We start from the raw sequence: 21,369 nt of genomic DNA on the forward strand, positions 1-21,369 counted from the left end.
ACGTATTTATCTGCTGTGTCACTTACCTATTTTATAAAAAATATTAAAGTAAGATGATGATGGTGATGATGATGAGGTATTTGACAAATTTTTTGACACTCTTTTTCTAGTTATTCTCATGTTATTGATTCGCTGTACATATCAAAACTGCATTTATGAAATTAGTAGCTGCTGCCCGCGGCTTCGCCCACGTTGTAATTTTTCCAAAACTTATTTCATAAAAACCTTCTCCTAATAGTAACAAATACCTACAACAAAAAAAGAATTGGCGAAATTGGTCTACCCGTTCCCGGGTTTTGCGCTTAGTAATACATTTTATACGATTAATTTTTATTTAAATAAATAGATAGATATTCGTTGTAAAGCATTAAACAGTGTTCCTGTAATTATTACATCATATATTTTTATTATATGTTTTCATTACTTATATAATTTCATTTTTGTATTTCTTTTTTAATTTATTTGTGTTTGCTGTTTATTGTTTTTTTTGTTTTGATTTTGTTGTAAGTATTTGTGTCTTTGTAAATATGAATAAATGTCTTCTTTATTTCTATATATATTTTATTTAACTTCATAATTTTGTTCAATGACGGGCGTTCTTACAACCCTTGATTATTTTATTTTATTACATAAACATATTTTTAGGGTTCCGTAGACAACTAGGAACCCTTATAGTTTCGCCATGTCTGTCCATCTGTCTGTCTGTCTGTCCGTCCACGGCTAAGCTCAGAGACCGTTAGTACTAGAAAGCTGTAATTTGGCATATCAGTCACGCCGACAAAGCGGTAAAAAAATAATGTTTTTAGGGTACCTTCCATAGACGTAAAGTGTGGGTGTTTTTTTTTCTCGACGAACCCAATAATGTGGGGTATCGTTGAATAGGTCTTTTAAAACCATTGGAAGGGTTCCCAGGACGATTTTTCGATTCAGTGATCTGTTTGCGAAATAATCAACTTTAAACTGCAAATTTTCATTAAAATCGAACGTCCCCCTTCCTCTAAAATCTGAACTGTAGGGTGGTAAAATTTTAAAAAATTCGGGATGATATATATATCAAATTTACAAGGAAAAATATAACGGTTAAGATTGCTTGAAAATAATTAGTAGCAACCTAAGGTATAAAATACCTAAATTTGGAAGATTCCGTACATTATACGAAATCCTTAGAAAAATATTACTTGATTTTTTCGTAATGGCTACGGAACCCTATCTTGGGCGTGTCCGACACGCTCTTGGCCCGTTTTTTACCAACCCCTTACCCTGCGCTTAACACCATAATGAGTAAGTACCAAAAGTACTATAATCGTTTAAACGGTCGGGAACTGAAAATGTTTGCTTACATTTCTGTTTTATGTAAATAGTGATTACTTATAGGCGTGTACACATATCGGAAGTAACGCTGAGCTTCCTCCACGATGAGTTCGAGGTGGAGCCGGCGCACGGCGAGAGGCGAGAGGAAATGCTACGGCAGGCCGGCATCAAGACTTTCTTCATCGCCAAAGTCCTGAAACCGGTGAGTACAGAAACGTGAAAATAAAAAATTCTAAGACTCCGTACTTACACAATTACTTAATCGAAACTAATTCTAAACGCTGCACGTGTCTGTTGCATCTGCCTATTCAAACTTTAATTGAAGGGCTAAGCTATATGTCTACGGAATGTGTAATACATATAATAACCCTGTCGATCACAGAATAATGTGATTTATGCACGGGTTTCACGGATATTATTTAATTAAAGCATTTTATTGTAGCTTCCACCACAACTATTAAACATATTTTTTGTCTGTCCCTGAGTGCTCCTCCCATCTGCTCAAAGGTTGACTGGTAGATATTCCTTAAAGGGATAAGTTCGCCTGTGTATATATATATCTCAATGTTTGTCAGTTGTGTTTGTAATTTATTAAATCAGGCGTTACTTTGCGGAGGTCCATATCAATCTTCGATCAATAGTTTTGTTGATCGAAATACCAATGCACTGAAACAATTACTTTGCTTACCCAGTTTAGTTGTGTTTGTTTATTTATTTTGTACAATAAAGAGTTTACATAGGTACGTGCATACGTATTCAAACAGGTGGTTAGTGCAAATAGTTAGAAAAGGGTCAACTCCCATGTTATGATAATAGAAATGTTTAAGACCAGTGTTGTTTTAACCCTGCCGTGAAAACCGTAAGGGGTTTGAAGTTTTGGGACGTTCGTTTACCTAGATACTATTAAGGCAATGTTATCAGGTCAAATTAGTTTTCGACCGATCGAAATTTATTTATCTTGGTCAGTTAACAATTAACAGTCATTCATTATTTTGTTACCCTGTTAAATTGTTCAAGCTTTTATTAATAACTTACCGTTTTAGTATGGGTTAAATCTTTGAGTAGAATTTAACCCACTTGCAATGGTTGGATTGATTTGAAATTTGCACATGCTGTAAGTTGGATTACAATACAAGTACTTACCGTTGTGAAAAAAACTTGTACTTATTTTCTACTTATTTTGGTTGAAACGTAGATTTTTGTAGTAACTTATTTTTTATTGCTTAACTAGCTATTCCCCGCGACTTGCTGTGCGGTGTGCGTACTCGTAGAATACCTATATTATATTAAAATCCTATAAGTAGGAACTCATGTTTATCATTTTCTTAGGACGGTCTCTACAACAAATAATTATTATTGTTGATAAAAGTATTTAATGTTTTATGCCATACAATACAACTGATGTGTTAGGGTTAGGCAGTACTCCAGAGATTCTTACCTTGTTTCTACTAATCCGTCCAGTTGTAGCATGAAAGAGTAGCACACACAAGCACGCACGCACATATAGATACATACTCACACAAGACACACTACCTGCCACGAATAGTAATAATAATAATTATTACATTTGTTTAACTACCAGGAATAAAGATTTATCGAAGCTCATAAATGTAGGTAGGTACTTATGCCTATTTGGGACCATCATGTAATGTAGGGTGTGCCCTTTTAATACTTCTTTAGCTCAGCGTAATAACGATGATGTATGGATGATGTCATGATATTATTAAGACGAACGGTCGATGAACTATTTATTTAGTAGATATCTTACGACTCATTGCATGTATGAAATATATCTCGGATAAGAATACGGGATATAACCAGTACGAAAAGATCAGTTTTTTTTTTAAATGCTGCAAAGCATCTGATTACCTCTACATGGCTATTTTTAACCGACTTCAAAAAAGTGAGAGGTTTTCAATTCGGTTGTACCCTTTTTATTATTATTACCTATATTATTTTTTATGTTTGTTACCTCAGAATTAGTCGTTTGTGAACAGATTTGAAAACATTTTTTTTTTTCGCTCCAATTAGGTCCCATAAGCACCAAATCAGGATCTGATGATTGGATCATAAGAAAATAATCGAGGGAACTCTTCAAATACCCCTGGTGTTGCAGATGTTTATGGGCGGTGGTGATCTCTTACCATCAGGAGACCCACTTGCTCGTTTGCCATCCAGTCGAATAAAAAAAAATTGTAGGGAAACCTATGCTAATTTGGATAGGTACCTATATCTATTTAGCTGCATTTGCTCTTGAAAAATCATCATTTGGTGAAGTGGGACTAATGATAAAGACCACAGTTGACCACCGGAGCTACTCAATAACAAGTATTTTCACGGGTTGAATTTCAATTAATTTAAAACAGTTGCTAAGCCGTGGTGGTTTGACCTATGGCCTCTCTAGCAGAGGATCGTGGGTAAAACCCCGCTCGCATCTCTGAGTTTTTCGGAGTTCATGTGCGAAATTACATTTGAAATTTACCACGAGCTTTACGGTGAAGGAAAACATCGTGAGGAAACCTGCACAACCTGCGAAGCAATTCAATGGTGTGTGTGATGTTCCCAGTCCGCACTGGGCCCGCGTGGGAACTGCGGCCCAAGCCTTCTCATTCTGAGAGGAGGCCTGTGCCCAGCAGAGGGACGTATATAAGCTAGGATGAAGATGAAGGAAGCAATTTATGCTCATCGTAATGCATATGGAGAAACGGAACGAGTGGTGAAGCACCAGAACTTCTCAATAATAAACGTCACTGCATCGAAAAAAGCAATCTTTCGTTTATGGTGACAGTTGCAGTTGACATTAAACTATTTTTTTATTTTTTATTTATAAACAAACAAATAATATATACAATAACAAACAGAAATAAATAAAATTAAAACTAACTTACTATAAATAAAAAAAACACCAAGAAAAAAAAATCTATGTTCCTAAAAATCTATATTTAAATCTTTATTTGAACTATTGTATCTTATATTATTTACACTAATAAGCGTGAAAAACAAATTTTATAACAAAAAATTGAACATGAAAATAATTTTCTACCAGTTTGAAGTCGCTCCCCAGCAGGAGTGATTGAAGCCCATAAATAGTATGCAGGCGAGGTAGACGACTATAGGTTCACTCCTGCTGGCTCGTGCTGAGGCATCGACTCCAAAGTGGTAGAAAATTATTTCATGTTTTTTTGTAGTCGGTTAATTTTTTTATATTTTTTTTTAATAATAACCAGATAAGAAACCTGAACGGGAAAATGATTGATATAACTTGAATACATCCATCTAAATGCAATCATTACGACTATGTTTTAAACAAATCTCGCTGTTAAACCGCATCGGTTGCAGCTGGATGGGGCTCCAATTATTTATGTTGCGGACTTGAAAATTGTATAAACAACATTTCATTTTGTCATCTAGTTTGGAGGAGAGGACAAAAGTGCGGCCGAGGGCGAGGGCGTGGAGGGTGGCGACTCCGCCGACACTCTCTCCGATCTCAAAGACGACGACGAGGACTCGGTGAGTGCACTATCCCTCCCCCCGCCTCCCCGCGACCTCTCCACGAGCCTAAATAAATAGGACACTGGGGCACTAGGCTCACCGTCTGCACTTCCAGTTAGCTCTAGTCTAGATAAGACCGATCGCTTTGAAATTCGCTCACTCCTAACAATACGTCGATTGAGTTCATTAGATGTGTTTTTGGAAGCACTTTTTCAAGACATGCTATATCATGGGCGCTCATATGGATTTGTTGCTTGTCAATTACATAGAATCGCTTCGTCCATTATTCGTAGGTTCTATCACCACAAGAAGAGAGCAAAGGCAATGAAGACCTCAAAATACTCGCAATGTTGCAAGAAGAACTCGTGAATAGAGACGACGACAAGTAAGTCCATTTCGTATTTAATTTGTTCAGTAGGTACCTAACTAAAGCCTTTGTATGGAATATTTGATAACTTCCCCACTAAAATTGTACCTTGTAATTACGTACACAATTACGTAAAATAAAATGAACGAGTATATAGGGCATGCGTAAGCTTCGGTGTTCGTAGATAAGGGCCGGCTTTTCATCTGCTTTACAATAATTGCAGCTTACTTACCTACATTACTACATTAAGGGGTTGTTTCAACACCTATTGACTAATTTTATTTGCCGGATAAATTTAATCAATGGATGGTGAAACAGGGGGTAATACTGCAGATGTCATAATTATACATATAAGGCAAATCAATAAATTTACTATACTTACTGTAAAATAACTCACACACTAATAATAGATGTGCACTAGTTTTTTTGATATACCTACTGTTTCCTGTTTATTATCAGAGTTTATTTACGTCGTTCCTGATTTTAGGGAGCTCGCGGATGCGACGACGTTATGCCTGACCTTTAAGGCCCCGGAGGTGGAGTCAGGGTACGCGAGACGCGCGGACCCGTTCCCCATGGCGGCGGCGGCGCCCCCGGTGCTGCTGCTGCCGACCGTCGCCGCGCTCACCACCTTCGCCGTGCCGCCCTCCTGGTCCCTTCATGCCGTTTACCTCGCCTTCATACTTGAGACCGGCCTATTCAACGTGATCTACTACTCTTACTTCCGATTTTCCCAATACAAGGTTTCTGATTAATCACCTATCGACTATAGCATAAAAATAATAATAGTGATTGTGGCTCCATTGACGGTACTAACAGTTTTTTTACAGTTTTTGTTGTGTTAGCTAGAGACTACTTTTTAAATTGTGAGTGCTAGCAGTCTGACAAATGTAACGGACTACTCCGTTATAATCACAAGGCGCTCTACAATATTAAATACTCGATATATTTACGCAGTGACAATCCAAGTTAAGATTCTACTCAGGTTTTCATCACTTTAATCATCAGTGCATTTGATAATGTCGAAGGTATCTTAAGATGCCTTATGAACATAAAAAGTGATGTACAGATATTAGCATTATAATGTCATCCATTACTAGGTACTCCACTTAACTTGACTGTACCTACTGCAGTATAGTATGTTACTGAACTTGCTGCATGACAATTAAACGTAAGTGGAACGTGAGGGTGTCAACCGTATTGTGTAACGATAACGAGTCACTCGCTCTACCATGTTCTTCGGTGAAGGGTGAAATACTCAAGAATGATAATTACAGCTCCATTATACAGGAAGTGACGTCAAATAGGAAATGAAATAAGATCAGGAAGTAAGTACATAGCCTGCTCAGAATGCGCCAACAAGTAGCTTCCAATTTATGATTTGGTAAATTGTACAAGAAAAATAAATATCCGTAGCGTTGTAGGTAGAATATATTTGAAATGGATACGTATAATGCGGCCATGAAGATATAACTTTATATACTAAGACAAACCGTAGCGCGTAGTGAACTACGTTTATTGATATTATTAATTCTGTTTCAGGAAAAACCTGTAAGCCCTTACTGGAAGTTGTTATGCGGTACATTCAACATAGCTATGTTTGTAGCCGCAAATATAGCACCCTTGGTAAGAAATAAATAAGAATCGATTATATTTAAATAAATAATAAATAAATAAATATCACAGGACAATTCACACCAATTAACCTAGTCCCAAAGTTAGCTTAGCAAAGCTTGTGTTATGGGTACTGAGCAACGGATAAATATAATTATATAGATAGATACATACTTAAATACATATTAAACACCCAAGACCCGAGAACAAACATTCGTATTTTTCATACAAATATCTGCCCCGACACGGGAATCGAACCCGGGACCTCAAGCTTCGTAGTCAGGTTCTCTAACCACTAGGCAATCTGGTCGTTTATATTTCATTCATCAAAATCTAGTGTTACATTTAAAAATATGCCTTGATATGGTTATCAATTATGTAAGTATTTTTGGTACATGAAACATTTATTTAGCAGTCACGAAACAAAATTAAGGAGTAAAATGAACTGACCCATTAATATAAACCAATAGTACATTGTGTCTTAAGGGCGGTAAATAAGGAATTACGAACAAGAGTCTATTAGAAGCCCGAAGTCGAAGACTGAGGGCTTTAATGAGTCGATGTTCGTAATTCTAGAACCGCCCGTGCGACATGCAATGTTTTTCATCACATTTGCAAGTAAAATTTTATATTTGTAAAAGAAAAAATATAATTCTTCCAAATATTGGCGATACCTTAGGCTGTGCTCTTGGCAGCGTCGCCCTCAACCTCCCTCAGCACGCGCCGCAACGTGCGTGTGCATGTGGTGGTCCATGTAGTCCTGCAGCAGCGCGCGCAGCACCATCAGTACGGGCACTGGCTCATTTACCGACCTTGGGCTTCATGGCAAGAAAATGTGTACGCGAAATGACTCATTTACCGATCACGGGTTTCATGACAAGCACATTAAGGTCGAGGGTTTTATTTGGGGGGTTGCAACTAAGGTAGCCTGCATGTTACGACACTGTTTACGAGCAAGTGTGATGAAAATATACTTATTAAGTGAATACGTTCATTCTGAAATGATAATATTTCAAGTTATTAGGTAAATATCGATAGATATTGTCCTCAGCTTACACCCGTGTGTGCCCTGTTTTGTACCCATATATTTATAGATATTGCATATCCACTTACTACATAGTAATCACATTATATGAAAATTTGACTACCCGTAAACACAGATCAAAATAATGCACATTTTTACCTACACTATGGGTATTACCTATTCGTATAGGGACGTAACGAAGGACTTTTCTGCAAATATGATCACGTCATTTCGTATGTATGTATTAGGTATATATTATTCTATTCAATAGGTGAGCTATTCTCCAAGCATGGTTCGCGGGCCCTTGGGGCTCCGCAGAGGGTACAGTGCCCAGTAGCCACAGTATTTGTTTTGATCCTGGCTTGTACTTCTGCGGAGCCCCGGGGTCCGCGGATCATACTTTGTGAATGCCTGACCTATAAGTACTTAATTTGGAAAAAAATAAAGCAGTAAGGTTGAATTATGCACCCCGCTTTCCGAAAAGTTTCTTATTTTATATTATATATCTTATACCTATCTAATAAAATTCTCGGGTCACAATGTTTGTAACCAAACTCCTCCGAAACGGCTTGACCGATTTTTATGAAATCTTTTGTGTACTTACCTATATTTGGTAGGTCTGGGAATAGGGCGTAAGCTATTTTTCATAACTCTAAGTGTTAAGGGTGGCCTACCCTAATTTTAAGGGTTCCGTACCTCAAAAGGAAAGAACGGAACCCTTATAGAATCACTTTTTGTCCGTCTGTCTGTCTGTCTGTCAAGACCCTATTTCTCGGGAACGCGTGGAGGTATCAAGCTGAAATTTATATCAAATACTGAGGTCTACTGTCCCTTGGAGCTGTGAAAAAATCAAATTTCTAAGCCAACGCAATCAAAAGATGCAGCCGTTTATGCTGCAAATTTCCGCAAATTTTCGAAACTCGCAATGGAATCAAAACCTACGGGGTACTTCCCGTAAACTCAGATTCCTGTAATTTGGTTAGCTATTATAACACAACCTACTAGAAAAGTCTGAAAATCTTGATTTTTTGTCTGTCTGTAAATATCAATGTCCAATATAATCTGACCCCACACTGCATTCATTTTGCTTAAGAGTAGGGCTCTGCATACACTGGATAAAATCACGCTTTTCCGGGCAGGACAAGGTCTGCGGGGTCCACTAGTATACATATATATATATATATATATATATATATATATATATATATTAGATGATTATATATATATATATATATATATATATATATATTTTAATTATGGACATGAAGATTTACTGATGGAGAGGAGAATGCCTTATCTTATCTTACGCTAAGCCTGTCAAGAACTGGGTAGTCTAATGCACTTATACAACAATTTGTAGATTATCTGTGGGAACTACGAAGCTGCGTTGGACGACGACGGGCTGCCTGCGCAGGCGCCGGCGAGCGGTGCCGCGCGCCGATGCATACATCCTTCATACTATTACCACGTAAAGCCATTTCTACTTTCACATTCTATTATGAATTGCACTGTGAACGGATGAACAATGAGAAGACGCCGCCTTTGTGGTTATTGAGAATTTGCAGAATTACGTGTGAAACTTGCATAACACAGATGACAAAGCTACTTACTTACTTGTCAATTGCCCAGTTTCAAAATTAAACTTCTATATCGTTAGGTACATGTTTATTTGTCAGATGTTTGCTTACTTTTTTTATTTATTTTTTCAGATTTTTTTAAAGTTTAGACGTGCCGAGTAAAACCGTACAAAAGGTTTAAACTCCCGTTATAATCACTCATTAAGAGTATACGTATAATGATTATTTATTGTCAAGTAATTAATGTTCATTACAATAAGATGTCACGTTGGTATAAGTCAGTCCATGACAAAATATGCAAATTAATAAAAATGTGAGGCAGGTTAGGTTAGAAGTTAAATGGCTCAAAGGGACGAAGCACCTTGACCGCGTTGAATAGAACTTCCATCGACTTGATCTTATTTTCCGTCCATTGTTGTATGTTAGGTGGGTGCGGGCGCGCTGTGCGGCGCGCTGTGGGTGTCCCCGCTGGGCGGCAGCGCGCGCGCCGCGTTCCTGCTGGCGCTGGCGGCAGCGCACGCGGCGCCCGCGGTGCTGACGCCCGCGCTGCTGGCGCCGCGGCCCAGCCTCGACCGCGACCCCTACTCAAGCTTCAACGCCTCGCTGTATTACAACGAATCCACCTACAATATCTTGTTAGTATATTGCCATATCAGAGCCCATAATAGGTGTCATTTACAATTTTTTTTTATTAAGGTCGCCGTGAGGTAGCCATTTTACAGTCTATTTGCAGGGAATTGATAAGTACCAATTATGATAACATCTCTGTAGGTATAGCGACTGTCGCTTACTAATTGCAAACTGAATGACGGGCGTTGCTTGTTACCGCGCGAGCTAAGTGTCGTGGTACAGTTAACTAAATCATATCGATACGATCAAAGTCACAAAAATAATATGTATGTAGGTATATACGATCATATTGTTATTGTTATAGTGGAATATTTAAAGAATTTAAAAAAAATAACCCAGACGATTTAGTCGGGATTTTAACATTGCCAGACGTGGGGAAAATATTTTGCAAAAAAATACAAAAAATATATTGGCGGCAACTTGAAATTTTAATTTTAATATTTATAGCATAACTAAAAAATAATATTAAAAAAACAGATCATTTTGGTGACACTTTCTACTTGCCAGGTGATCTAATAATAGTAGATTGTACAACAAGAGCATAAAGCGAGCCATTTTACCCGAGGCATTCATATACCACCACCCGAGCCGGCGAGGGTAGATAGACACGTCGAGGGGAAAAATGGGTTTAATGCTCGAGATTTATACTCTGCTTTTCACTTCGATTGCGAGGAAATTAAATACCAACAGTCGAAATTATAGCTCACTTCGGTACTTTTTTATTTTTCATGGATTGCTATATAATTATAAATTTTTAGTTTTATAGATTTATTTTGATTGTTTTGATTGATAAATTTTACATAAAATAAACATTATTGATGTAGACTGTATAATGATCTTTAGTGTGTAAATTAGTAAAATAAAACAACTTTTTAATAATAATGCAAAATTAAACACGCAGCGCGGATAGGACTATGACAGCACTCACGATATTCTTTTGTTTTCTTTCCGCGCTGCATGCTTTCCAATTTTATTAGTGGCCAATTGCTAGACAGCGTTGGTATACAAACTCTTTATTTAAACTTTGTACATGCGTCGTCTACAATCCGCCCCTAGTGCTAGAAGAGCACTATATCACCCCGTGGGGACTGTAAGGCGACGCGTGTGACGAGCTGTCGCAGCAGCCCTGAGCGTGTGCGCACGACTACTTTTCGAACGTTATCGTCGCGACCTGTATGAGCTGCGCTTTCTGCACCGTAACGCCAAAAACCACGGTCCAAATTGGGTTCGATTAGTAGTACATATTCACCCTCTCTTAGAGGCCTCGTCTTCTTTTCCGGTTTCTCCTGCGCAGGAGTGTATTCTTGTTTTTGAAGAGTAAACCTACTTCCCATCCATCACGAGCTGACTCATCTAAAACTTTTAATGCAGGTAAGTGCGCCTCATTTTCACGACAAGCAGTAGACACTCCTTTAATATCTACCGAAAAGGAATGCTTTACTAGTTTATCTATTTCGTGAATATCGAACGTAGAGCTGTCGATCCCAGAATCTGCGTGAGTGGTATGAAAAACATTGTGACTTACATGTGGCGGGGTAGAGCGAGCGCGACCACAGTAGCCGTGGATGGACCACCCTAGCATGCAGCGAGTTGCGTACGGCGAATTTCGGTCGCCGTGAATTATTTGGAGCGGCGCTATTAGAAAATAATTATCTTCGCCGATTAGTAGCCGCGGCACTACACGCTCTTTGCACACGATATCTTTGACAGTTGACAACTGAGGATCAGAAATGTTGTTCACAAAAGATAAATTTTGCATAGGCAAACTTAACTTAGACACTTTACGTAAACATAATTTACGATAGTTATTGTCTCGTCCCGCTATATCGGCGCACACCTTGGGCGCATCTGATTGACAGACCTCAAGGCCGAACGCATCAATGAACTTAATATCACTGGCACTTTCACACTTCAAACCTAACTTATCGGCTAAGTCACTATCAATAATAGAGACAGACGCGGCGTCATCTAGTAGCGCGTACGTTTGCACCACACCTCGGGGTCCGCGGAGGGTCACAGCAACCACTTTTAACATAACATCGCCTTCCGGTGCCGACTTGACGTCCTCGGGCACGGCGACATGAGCTACGGTAGCGTCAGCTGCGGAGGCGGCACGCGGCGGCTCGCACAGCTCGGGCGCGGGCTCCATGGTGGCAGACATCGATTCGTCATACGAGTACACAGGTTCACGTGATTGTCCAGAGGTTGTATTTTCCAATGTAGAGGCGATGATGAGGTTGGCGGCAATGTTCGAAGTCACAAACTGGGCAGAGCATGTGCTGATGTCATGGTGCGTTATTAGACAACGCGAACATAATTTTTGAGCCTTTACGTACCTCCATCTGTCTCTGCGCATGGCGCGTTTAAATGTTCGACAGTCTGGTAAAGCATGTTCGGCCTTTTTACAAAAGTTACATGTCATAACATCTGGTTCAGCGCTTACCGTAACAAGTATGGGTCGAGCAGATTTGGATAGCAGTCACTAGCTCGCTTGACAGGATTGTACGGTAGCGGCCTCTTGAATTCACGCGGTTGATAAAGTGTACCGCGATTGAAACTTTTTCAGCCTCTCTCTTCAAAAAATCAGCCAGTAACACTAACTTTGGCTCCCCGGCGCGCAGCCGATCGTACGCAAAGTCGGTCCACTTTCCTAGTAATGTACTGGGCAGCTTTGATGTTATAGCTGATGCAAGCTCTGGGTTGCGGAGATGGTCGTCTTGTTTCAGTGCGCGAATTGTTGCCAAGCAATTATTTACCTTCATGGCGAAGTTAATAAGGTCATATTGATAAAAAGCAGGCAAGGGAGGCAATTTGCGTAGTTTTGCTGTAAGGTTAATAATAATCAATTCTGACTGACCGAATTTAGCTCTAAAGCTTCCATGACGGCTGCGGGCGATGTATTGCCGATTAGCAAATCGGTGACAGCTTCCCTAGCATCGCCTCGTAGAGCTCGTCGAAGCCGAGACAGGTTTCATTTTCTGAGAAACTGCAGGTCAACACAGACTCGTCATACGCATTCTTGAAATGGAGCCACTCAACGCAGTCGCCGCTGAACAAAGGCAGGTCACGCGGCATGGCTAAGCGACTTAGTAATCGTTCTTCACGTTGAGAAGATGATTGATCCATCATGTCTTTGATTGCATGAGCCAACTGTAGTATGTCTGTGGCTTGTGCAGGCGCTGCACGGTCGGAAGAGTGCGCGACCGGCTCATGCTGCACAGGCAAGGGAGACATATTTACACGTTGATTATCTAACCAATTATAGGGCTCGTGGTTCTCGCTGTGGCTGTGACTGATAAAGTCGTCCTCCCTATCAGACTCAGCGTCGAGGCGAGCTAAGTCGGCGCGAGTCGTTTGTCGATGAGGTCCTTCTCGATGCGCGCCTTTTCCTCGGCTGCCTTTAACTCTAATTCCTTCCGCCTTGCTACCGACGATGCTGATGACTTTTTCGACTTACTTGAGCGAACATCGGAGGGAGGTGGCTGGACAAATGTAGAATCACAAGGAAGTTGCCGATGTGTAGAAGGAACATCGCCGAGCCGAGCTGATTCTCCTGCAGCTAGCTCGCGGCAACGTTGCCGTGTCATAGGTGGTGGTGGCGTGTTGAACATTATTTCATATATACACTGAATTTAAACTATGGAAAAAACTATTGCACTGGTTTTAATTAATTTATTCGGTTCGAAGGACCAAAATGTAGACTGTATAATGATCTTTAGAGTGTAAATTAGTAAATAAAACAACTTTTTAATAATAATGCAAAATTAAACACGCAGCGCGGACTAGGACTATGACAGCACTCTCGATATCTTTTGTTTTCTTTCCGCGCTGCATGCTTTCCAATTTTATTAGTGGCCAATTGCTAGACAGCGTTGGTATACAAACTCTTTATTTTAAACTTTGTACATGCGTCGTCTACAATTGAAATATATATAGAAACTTTTTGTTTGTGGCTGTGATTTTTCCACGCGTTTGGCAATGCTAAAATCCCGACTAAATCATCTGGCTTTTTTTTTAATTCTTTAAATATTCAACCACAACTACAACATAAAAATTGCATATTGCCACAAACATATTTTTGGGTAAATAGGGGTTGAATTTAGCCCCGCTACTCACCAGCCAGGTCCGCCTGCAATTCCGTGTTGGGGTATAATAGGAGAGCTATAAAACTTGGTGCCAGGCTCTCCTACTGATTCGTTCTGGAATGGGCTTCGAGTGTGTCGGTTAGGTGTTGGGGAGGTTTTTGTTTTATATACAGTTACAAAAATTAACTAAAAAATTTTTTTGTTTTATAATTAAAATATTAATTAAGAATTTAAAATCGAATTTTTATATTTTTATATTAAAGATTCGATATAGTTTGTTTTGGTTAAAATAACAAAAATAAATTTTAAAAGTAAAGAAAATAGCATCAGACTCCCGAAAAAAAGAATATTTTATAATATGTATACAAATCTTATCATTGTCTTTTTGTATTCGTACAACTGTTAAAGATAAATGTTTGGCGCTCTAAATTGACTATGTGCTATCCAGATAGAAATGAATCTATATAACAAAATTAAAACTTGACCACGTAAAAGACGACTTCAAATTGTAATTTTTGTAATTTTAACTACTATTAGATTTACTTCATTAAGGCGTAAATTAATAACTTCAACTCACATGCCACGTTTTCAATACTTCCCCCCCGTAACAGGTTTACGGTAGACCAGAACGTTTATGCTACAACAAAAAAAACAAAATCGCTTTTTAAATACACATTTAGTTCTTTAATATTTTATTAATCAGTCAAGTTCGATTGAGGGCAAAATAATTCTTGAACGCTATCGCCAGTTAACTTGGCGAGCACTGGCATAATTCCTATAACCAATGAGCAAAGTGTTGACTGTTTTTCTTCACTAAATCTTAAATCAATAAGTAAACGATTCTTAAAAAAGCAGAAACATCATAAAAGTGTCGTATTTTTTTATTGTAGGCAATCATCTTTTCGTCTTTAATCGATTCGTGAAGTACACGAAAATGTTGACCAGAATTGAAAAGCTCTTACTTTGCCTCTGCAGTAAATACCTGCGTTTGGCAAATAAATCAATACTTAACTACATTAGGTGCATTTATGACACGCACGTAAAAGCATTCTTCAATATTTAAATACTTGGCCAACTCCGCATACCCGCTAATAGAAAATGAGGGATTTTTGCTCACTAACTGCTTTTTACATTAATTAAGAAAATAATTATCCTTGCCACATTTAGTTATATTACGAGTCTTATTTTCAAATGTTGCTTATGGTTAATTTAGTTTAGGAGGTTTTGTTTTTTTTTTAAATATACTTTAAGTGTAGCACGCACGTGATGGTCATATTAAAATAACGGGAAATTTAGGAAAGTATCGACTTTCATGATGGTGCCTTATGCTTATCCTTTGCCACATTGCATTACATAAGTACCTATGTATGGAGCACTCATCCATGTTGTAAACACATTTTTTTAAATCATGATTTAATGATTAAGTGATGGTCTATTCACACTTATAAGAATAATCCGAAAATATGACGCAAATCGATTTTGTAAAATTTAAGTTATTGTGGAATTGTGTAAATGCATTATCTTGTACCGAATTAACAACGTTATTTTTTAGTATAATACTAACAACTTAAAAACAAAAACGATATATTTTTCAAATAAGTACACAACAGGCAAACATTTTTTTTCTCAAACTTTCATTTACGATTTTTACTCAATTCTTGTTATTTCTTTTATTAATTAAAAAGACGTTAATCAATAATCGTTTTTTGTACGAGTCCAAACCTTCGGACATGTTCTTACGTTTCACAAAATGTAACAAATTCTTATACTTACGTAGGTACATTAAATTTAGATATCATGTACTTGCGTAACTACCAATTACACATTATAAGAAAACGGAGAATATCTACCCAATCGTGTTTATATCAATCTAATAGCTATTTTAAGTTGTATCCAATTTTTAGTATAGTTTTATTGATAAAATATTTTTCACCTCAGCACCTCAAACAGGCAGGTTTTGCTATTAGAAAATTTTGCTCACTCCGTGAGACAAAGTAACTTTTTAATTATTTTTTTTAAAAGCTGAAGATCCAAATCCACTCACGGAATTCCAAATATTTGAACTTCACTTTGATCTGTCACTTTCACTTCAACACGAAAAAGGCGAGAGATAGGATCAAATGTGTTGATTACAATTTTAAATTAAATTTATGGTATTAAAAATACATCGATACCTAATAAATTACATGACAACGAAATATTTCCAAAATGTAAATTTTCCCGCTCTTTTAATAAAGTATGCAACCTCGTTGCACGAAAGCAGCTTCTCTTGTTGTTTTTTATAAAAGAATTCCGTATACTGCCTCTACAGTTGGAATAAATATTTGTCAAATTGAATGAGTTTGTAACAAATCTATTTATGTTTATGTAACGAAATCTTAAAAAAAAATTGCATTGTACCTACCTACTGGAAACTTTTTCGTTTCGAATTCAAAACCTCTCTTTTTAAGTACCGCTTTTCAACAATGTTTTCAAAGATGTAATCGCGACTGTTCTTATAATTTTTGAGTAAGGGTTTTAAATGTGATTATTATATTTGTTTCTTAATAAGATTATATTTAAAAATTGTGTTTGTTTTGTAAACAGGTAGGTTTATGTGGTTTTATTCTTATGTTACATTTAAACTATGTTCTCGCTGCTGAGGTGAAAAATTGTATGTGTCACAAGAGACCAAAGTTTTTTTGCATCTCGTAGGTTTAAATCCCTTGCTGCTCTCAGGATTCTAACCTAGAATCACTCGCTGATGCTCGTGATTCAATTATAGAATCCTTCGCTTACTCGGGATTCAAAATCAACACTCGAAGCAAAAAACAACTTTGCTCACTTGTTGCACAAATAACTATTATACTCGAACGAAAAAAAAAACCTAATAAAGTAATATCTGTTTTACAGAGCCCAAATCCACGGCGGTCGCCATATCATCATGCTGTTCTTCATAGTAACCGCGTTACTCATTTTAAATAGATATGTAAGTGAAGTTCCGATATATTGATGTAGTAGCAGCGTGTCTATCTGCATCCTGCGCTAGGGTTGCTGGCTATACGATTAAAGACCAATTTTAACTTTTAAACTAAATTTTAGTACTAATCTAAATCCAAGCTAATATTGTGTTATTGATTTTAACTGCATTTGCAGTAGTTAACAATATAAAGTTAAATAATAAAAGACAAATATCTAATTAATTCATAAAAACTGTTTTCCTCTGCGTATATCTTCTGATTACAAATTAATAATATGAGTGTAAGTAGTTCTTAATTTTTGTAGTACTTAAATAGGATGTAATGATATGCTAATTGGAAACCACTGGCCCAAAGGAGTAGGTACAATAAGTATCCTATCGAGTTCATCGTTAAATACTTATATATTTGAGAATATGTTTTAAGTACCCACTAGGCACTAAATATTTCAACTTAAAATCGTGTCTTAACGAATACAGTAAGTCTTATTGGTGATTCTTCATTCTTCTTCACGATGATTCATTTGTCGACCAGCTCCTTCATAAACATCGTCTGAGACTGATTTAAAAACCGCAATTTCAAAATGATAATGAAACAATAAGGTCAGGTATTTTAATGCCAACCCTGGCGTGGTCTATTTATAAGTGTTTGTTTGCTTCAGACGGAGTCGCTGGAGCGCGCGCGTCACTCGCGCGGCGAGCGCATGCGCGCGCAGGCCGATCAAGCCGCCGACTTGCGCCGTCGCAACCAGGTACACTGCTAAATCTTTATTATGGTATCACCGACTTATAATCTTACCGTATAATGCGGAAAATCAAACCGGATCCCCTTATTAGTGTAGGAAATAAAGGCAGTGGACCCCAACAGTAATTCCTCTGCCAGAAAAAACTTTACAGTATGATAAAATATCAATAAATAAATAGTATTGTATAAATTTCCAAAGAATAATATAAAGTAAATAAGTACCTAAAGTCTTAAATCGTTAATATCTTTTTACGGAAAAATGCTCCGTACAAACTTTCTTCACCGGACATATTCATTTAACGTATTGCAAATATAAATGAAATATCAAAAAAAATATCCCTACAGAAATACCAATATTAATAAAATATATTTTTTGGCGTTTATTGGACCGGAAAATTGCTCCGTCTAATTTTTTCATTGGAATGCCATTTTATTGCCGTTTTATACGTACAAAATTAAAATCTATAAAAAATTACCATGTAACTGTACTATTTTCAGAAATTGCCTTTTTACTCGCTGTGGAAAATTTTTCTATCTATTTTATTTATTGAATTAAGTTGACAGTTGTCTTTCCATTCAACTATAAAAACATCCAAAAAAAACAAAGAGCGTATTAAAAATTAAACATATCGGGAGTAGTGTGTGTGGAGTAAATAAATAAATAAATATCACGGGACAATTCACACCAATTGACCTAGTCCCAAAGTAAGCTTAGCAAAGCTTGTGTTATGGGTACTAAGCAACGGATAAATATGATTATATAATATAGATACATACTTAAATATAATATATTAAACACCCAAGACCCGAGAACAAACATTCGTATTTTTCATACGTAGCGGGTACGGGAGTGGGGTGTACAAGCGGGTTTTTTTTGGATATTTTGGATTTAAGTGTATACGTGACTACTTAGTATATTATATTTATAAAGAAATCAGGCTGAGAAATTTTCCACTCTCTGTTTTTAATATTTCTAAAATACATAAATTTGGTTATGCATTTTTTTTGGATTTTCTCACCCACTACGCCAAATTACATACTAAGATCATATAAGAAGAAAAAAAATACAGAGCAATTTTCCGATGAAAATGAGCGTTAAAAAAAGGAATTATTATAAAAAAAATATTGTCATGTTTGACAAAAGTTTTAGATTTTTTTTAAGTATCACATACTGATACAAATGACTTATTTGGTAAAATAATTTTGCACAGAGGAATTAATCGGTTCAATATATAAACAGATTTGTATTTTTAAGTATAATACCTAACTCAGGTGTTTTTTTTTTGGATATTTATATGTTAATTTCGGCTATACAATAACCAAGCAAAATTTCATCGACTGAGAAATAATATATGATAATGTTTTATAATTATTGAAAAAAAAAATGATTACACACAGCTGCCAATAAGGTGTATTGTTTTCAATTGATTTTTTTATTGTTATGCATTTTAAATATCACACAGATGCCAATAAGGGGTATTGTTTTCTAATTAAATATTTCTTTATGGTTATGCATTATAAGTTTAATCCATAGGTTGTCATATGGTATGCCAAAAAAGTTTGGTAAATATTTAGACTTCCTAATAATCTACCCAAAATCATCTTCTTTTTTTTTTCAATTTTTTTTTCGAGGCTTAAGTGCACCAGTGTGACTATGCCAGCCTCATTGAAAGACTCGATGTCCACATTCATCAAACACTCCTATTGCGATATCCAGATTATCTGATGTTGAACCGATAAATTCGTACTGCATCTTCCTATACCGGACAACTCAAAATAACATTCACTGCACCATTGAACAGGTCCAAATCACTCAACCACCTCTCGCGGATATCCTTCGTCAATACACACTCCACCAAAAAATGTATTAAGTCCTCAATCTTATTACAATCCGTGCACCCATGCATTAGCATGGGTGTCCATACAACAACTTGCTTCATTTCCTACACTATATCCCCTAATACTAATAAACTATTGTTATTTTTTTTAATTTTGATACACGTAGCTCGTAGTTATAGGTATAAAATGTGAAACCGTACGGTTTTTAGAATGTTTTAGAATAAAAATGTATAGAACCCAGTAGTTTATGTTAGCCTAATTCAATTCCTTAACCCACATCTTAATTTAAATGTAATTTATTAAAAAAAATCCTTGACTAAGTACAACGTTATGTGTATGAACACGAGTTAACTAGCACTCTGCCAGGATGCACGAGGAAATATGGACCACCTGATCAGTGAACCAGCTGAGCGAAGCTTGAAAAGTGAATAATCCTTTTATCTGTTATACTGCGCAGCCTAACCTAACCTACCTGGTACCGAAACCTTATATTTACTAACGCACTCGGAATCATAATCATTTTCACCTCTTCTGTCTGTCCGTGTGAGATTGTGATTCTGAGTGCTCTAGTCTATAGACAATAAGGTCTCTGCGACATTGTGTATTTCCTTATCCTATACTTCCTACGTTTGAAAGGAGGAAGCAGTGAATGTTATATTCCTAGTGCGACAGACAATATTTGTAGCCCCTGGATGGATCGTCATACAAGCACGCGCTTGGGATCGCATTCACCATTTCTTTTTACTCTGATCTCATACCGTAGTCAATACAATAGGGCCTGTACCTGACACTAGAAGTAAGGAAGGCGAATGTGCACGCAGCACAAGTGCAGTTCCGCACACTTACCTACATGCATAAACAAAACTGAGAACTAACTGTAATGACGACGTTAACACATAAACAATCCACCAATACACTAATAATTCGTGACCAGATGATTCAAAACTCACACATTGACAGTAACATCACTAAGTTGTTCATCGGCGAAAAGTCGGATTTATCGCTTGTCCGATCTGAAATTTGTACGGATTAGCGGACTCGATGTTGGTAAATGAATTCGATAATAATATTGTGATAAAATGTACGACTGTTGTTTAAATATAATTAAATGGCAATAATACGATAACAAATTACTTACTTGTGAAATGTAACACCATCTTTTTGCAAGCTTGATGTCCCTGATCTCTTTTTACAGCAGAAAACTGAACAATTCGGCACTTTTAGCACTGCAGCGTTCATTCGCCCGACTCCATTCGGTCTAGTTTGAAATCCGAGCGTGCCTTGTTTTTATAAAATTCGTATGCCCAGTTGGGCTTGTACTTTGACAGAGGGGAACGCGGCGAATGGCTACTCCCTTCCGTAGGAAGCCCACGTTGCTCTAAGTGCGGAACGGATTCTTTAGGCTGTGTACTACCTTCGCGTGCCAAACTATCGATCATTGGCTCCCGCAGTAGCCGTGCACATTAGATATGCCGTGCAGCCGCGCGCAGCAGCTCAAACAAAACATAGGTTTTAGTCAGAAAGCTGAAAACTTGTCCCATACAGCTCGTATTTTTACAAGATATTTACTATGCCTTTTTGGCTTAAAAGGTAAATTTAGAAATTAAAAAAAAAATTGCATATTGCCTTGCCAAACATATTTTTGGAAAAAAAAATACAAAAAAAATAGGGGTTAATTTTTTCCCGCTACTCACCAGCTAGGTCTGCAGTTCCGTGTTGGAGTATAATA

At 37.2% G+C, this 21,369-nt stretch overlaps 1 protein-coding gene across 1 annotated transcript in view; it reads left to right on the plus strand.

The window, feature by feature from the left end:
• The window catches only part of Ac3 (Adenylate cyclase 3), a 38,956-nt gene that overhangs the window by 7,693 nt on the left and 9,894 nt on the right, over positions 1-21,369 (plus strand). Inside the window, exons 8-16 of the mRNA XM_074084963.1 lie at positions 1,375-1,513; positions 4,723-4,821; positions 5,097-5,188; positions 5,658-5,913; positions 6,713-6,796; positions 9,169-9,276; positions 9,812-10,020; positions 16,993-17,068; positions 17,719-17,808. Coding sequence (XP_073941064.1) covers positions 1,375-1,513; positions 4,723-4,821; positions 5,097-5,188; positions 5,658-5,913; positions 6,713-6,796; positions 9,169-9,276; positions 9,812-10,020; positions 16,993-17,068; positions 17,719-17,808 — 1,153 coding nt within the window. The remainder of the gene's footprint in view (positions 1-1,374; positions 1,514-4,722; positions 4,822-5,096; positions 5,189-5,657; positions 5,914-6,712; positions 6,797-9,168; positions 9,277-9,811; positions 10,021-16,992; positions 17,069-17,718; positions 17,809-21,369) is intronic.

The sequence above is a fragment of the Choristoneura fumiferana genome, chromosome 3 (assembly GCF_025370935.1).
Source record: "Choristoneura fumiferana chromosome 3, NRCan_CFum_1, whole genome shotgun sequence".
Lineage (NCBI taxonomy): Eukaryota > Metazoa > Arthropoda > Insecta > Lepidoptera > Tortricidae > Choristoneura > Choristoneura fumiferana.